This window comes from Lycium ferocissimum, chromosome 2 (assembly GCF_029784015.1).
Source record: "Lycium ferocissimum isolate CSIRO_LF1 chromosome 2, AGI_CSIRO_Lferr_CH_V1, whole genome shotgun sequence".
Classification (NCBI taxonomy): domain Eukaryota; kingdom Viridiplantae; phylum Streptophyta; class Magnoliopsida; order Solanales; family Solanaceae; genus Lycium; species Lycium ferocissimum.
The window spans coordinates 67,735,805-67,737,971 of NC_081343.1; the positions used below are offsets into that span (position 1 = coordinate 67,735,805).

Below are 2,167 nucleotides of genomic sequence, written 5' to 3' on the forward strand. Positions count from 1 at the left end.
TTTTTAAAAGTTTTTTCTAACATGTCTTCTATGAGGATCTGTGGTTTTTACAATCTTGCTTTCCTTATCATTAATAATTCCGTCTTAGATCTCCAATACAGAAGTGCCTAAAGAATATAGTTTGAGAAACAACAACGAATGTTGAGTATAGCATCTTCATGTCCCCATGAGATAGACAAATAAATACAAAAAGGTAAACTATACGAAGTAGCATTTTTTACACGAGATGTCATGGGAATCCAACTACTTGAACTTAACCATTTACGATATAACATTGACTACAAACACAACACTTCTCATTGGAAGTATTTCACAAGAATACCTATTAGATGAAAGAGCAAAAGAAAATAAATAGCAAACTTGTATAGACTCCAAATTTGCCCAATTATCATGATCTATCAAAAGCATTTCATAGATGGAAGACAGGTGACTCAAAGGAATACCTTTTGGATATCCTGACAGAGAAAAAAGGTAAGAGAAAATTAACAAACACACAGAAGCCACAGGAAAAATAGGTTACATAATTACAGGCAAGAATACTGTACCTGTAACTCCTGGTATCAGTAGTATGTTGGTAATAGAGTCATTGGATTGATAAACTGGAAAAAAAAAATAATAGATTAACTAAAACTCGGCACTTCAAAATGCATAAAATGGGTCGAATAATCATCAATTGGTCGATGATAAGCAAAAGAGCAATCTGTCAATCGCTTTAGGAAGAAGGAATCTTGAGGGAAATACGAATCAAAGACAGAAGAAGAAGAAGAAGAAGAAGAAGAAGAAATAAGGAGAAGAGATGGAGGCGCTTTGTTTCCGTCAATAGACACCATAACCGGTGGTCAGCGAGAGAAAGAAGAAGAGAAGGGAAATAAGGAAGCGATTGTTGGTGGTAAAAATTAAAAGTGAGTGTAGAGTTTTTCCTATGCAACGCACATATATAATAAATGAAAGAAAGAAATAGGCAAAAAAGGAGGAAAAGTGAAAAATTTCCCAAAAAAGGAGAAAAGAGACAGATGCAATTGATGGGAATAGGAAGGTGGTCACATCACATTTTCTATTCCCAACTTTAGTCAGCCAAAATCTTGAAAGTTGAGAAAGTTAAAACTGAAAGCTAGCAAAAGACCAAAGTTGATTACAAACGGTAAAGATGTTACAATCGCATTAGGTTGTCCAAGAGAAAACATGACGTTATGGACTTACCTTCACATATGCACACATTGAAATCAAGCTGAAATTTTTCCAAAAACCCAAGTGAGGTTATCTGAAAAAGGAACTCATAGGACTGACCGGCTGCAGGCATCGATTACTGTGGGTATATATAGAAGTTATGTCTGCCAAAGAGAATATCACAAATAACATCATAAAATGACCTCGGTCCAAATCTACCGATAATGTTTTCAATTCTACTTTTATTTCTTGATCTTCTTTAGGACCCAATGTGACACACATAAATAGTAACTTTGTAACAATAAAACCTTAGGGTAAATGGTTACTCCTCATTTTACTTCTTACAAACAAATAATCAGGAAAGAAATAAATAACAGAATCCTAGCTGCGAAGAGAGTAAGAAAATTTGATTTTTCAATGTAAGGAAAGGAAGCTGAACTTACCATGAACTTCAACTTCCTGGAAATGACAAGAACTTGGTTGGAAAGTTCGTCATGTATATATGAAGTGAGTGTTTCATGAAATTGATCCTTATCTGCTTGATCCAAATCAGGAATTTCAGTCAATGACACTTTTCTATGAGTTTCATTTTTTGGCATTTGGGAAACTTCTTCTTTTTTTGATGAAGTAAGATGTTTCATTAGAAAAGCATCAAGTAGATGCATAATTACGGGGGCGTAATTACAGATAGGCAAAAAAAAACAAAAGAATTGCATGCCCCTATACATTGGTTCCTTCTAAAGTTAGAGTACTAATAAAATCTAAGAACTGTTCAGTATTAGCTACTGGGGACAACATTGTCCAGCAAAAAAGATTAACTAAGCATTTGGCTTTAAGAGCTTGAATAGGAAGTGAGGTATCATGAAAGCATCTCTTGTTCCTCTCAGTCCAAATACACCAAATTGCAGCAGGAATCATATTCCAAACCTTCCTGATGGTCTTATCAACTATCCATAAACTCCAAGACATGTGGGCTTCTCTCAAACTTTGTGGCATCACC

At 34.7% G+C, this 2,167-nt stretch overlaps 1 protein-coding gene across 1 annotated transcript; it reads right to left on the bottom strand.

Moving 5' to 3' along the window:
• Positions 1 to 214: 214 nt before the first annotated feature.
• LOC132048353 (uncharacterized) lies at positions 215 to 1,775 on the bottom strand. The gene is made up of 4 exons (XM_059439261.1): positions 1,611 to 1,775; positions 1,201 to 1,331; positions 546 to 599; positions 215 to 455 (listed from the first exon to the last, which is right to left on the bottom strand). Exons 2-4 carry the CDS (start codon positions 1,298 to 1,300, stop codon positions 262 to 264), a joined length of 348 nt encoding a protein of 115 aa, XP_059295244.1. The 5' UTR covers positions 1,301 to 1,331; positions 1,611 to 1,775; the 3' UTR covers positions 215 to 261.
• Between the last annotated feature and the right edge of the window lie 392 nt (positions 1,776 to 2,167).

Coding starts and splice junctions, on each gene's coding strand:
- LOC132048353 (XM_059439261.1), bottom strand. CDS start 1,300: ATGCCTGCAGCCGGTCAGTCCTATGAGTTCCTTTTTCAGATAACCTCA. Junction 600..1,200: donor CAATGTGTGCATATGTGAAG/GTAAGTCCATAA, acceptor TTTTTTTTCCAG/TTTATCAATCCAATGACTCT. Junction 456..545: donor ACTGATACCAGGAGTTACAG/GTACAGTATTCT, acceptor TTTCTCTGTCAG/GATATCCAAAAGGTATTCCT.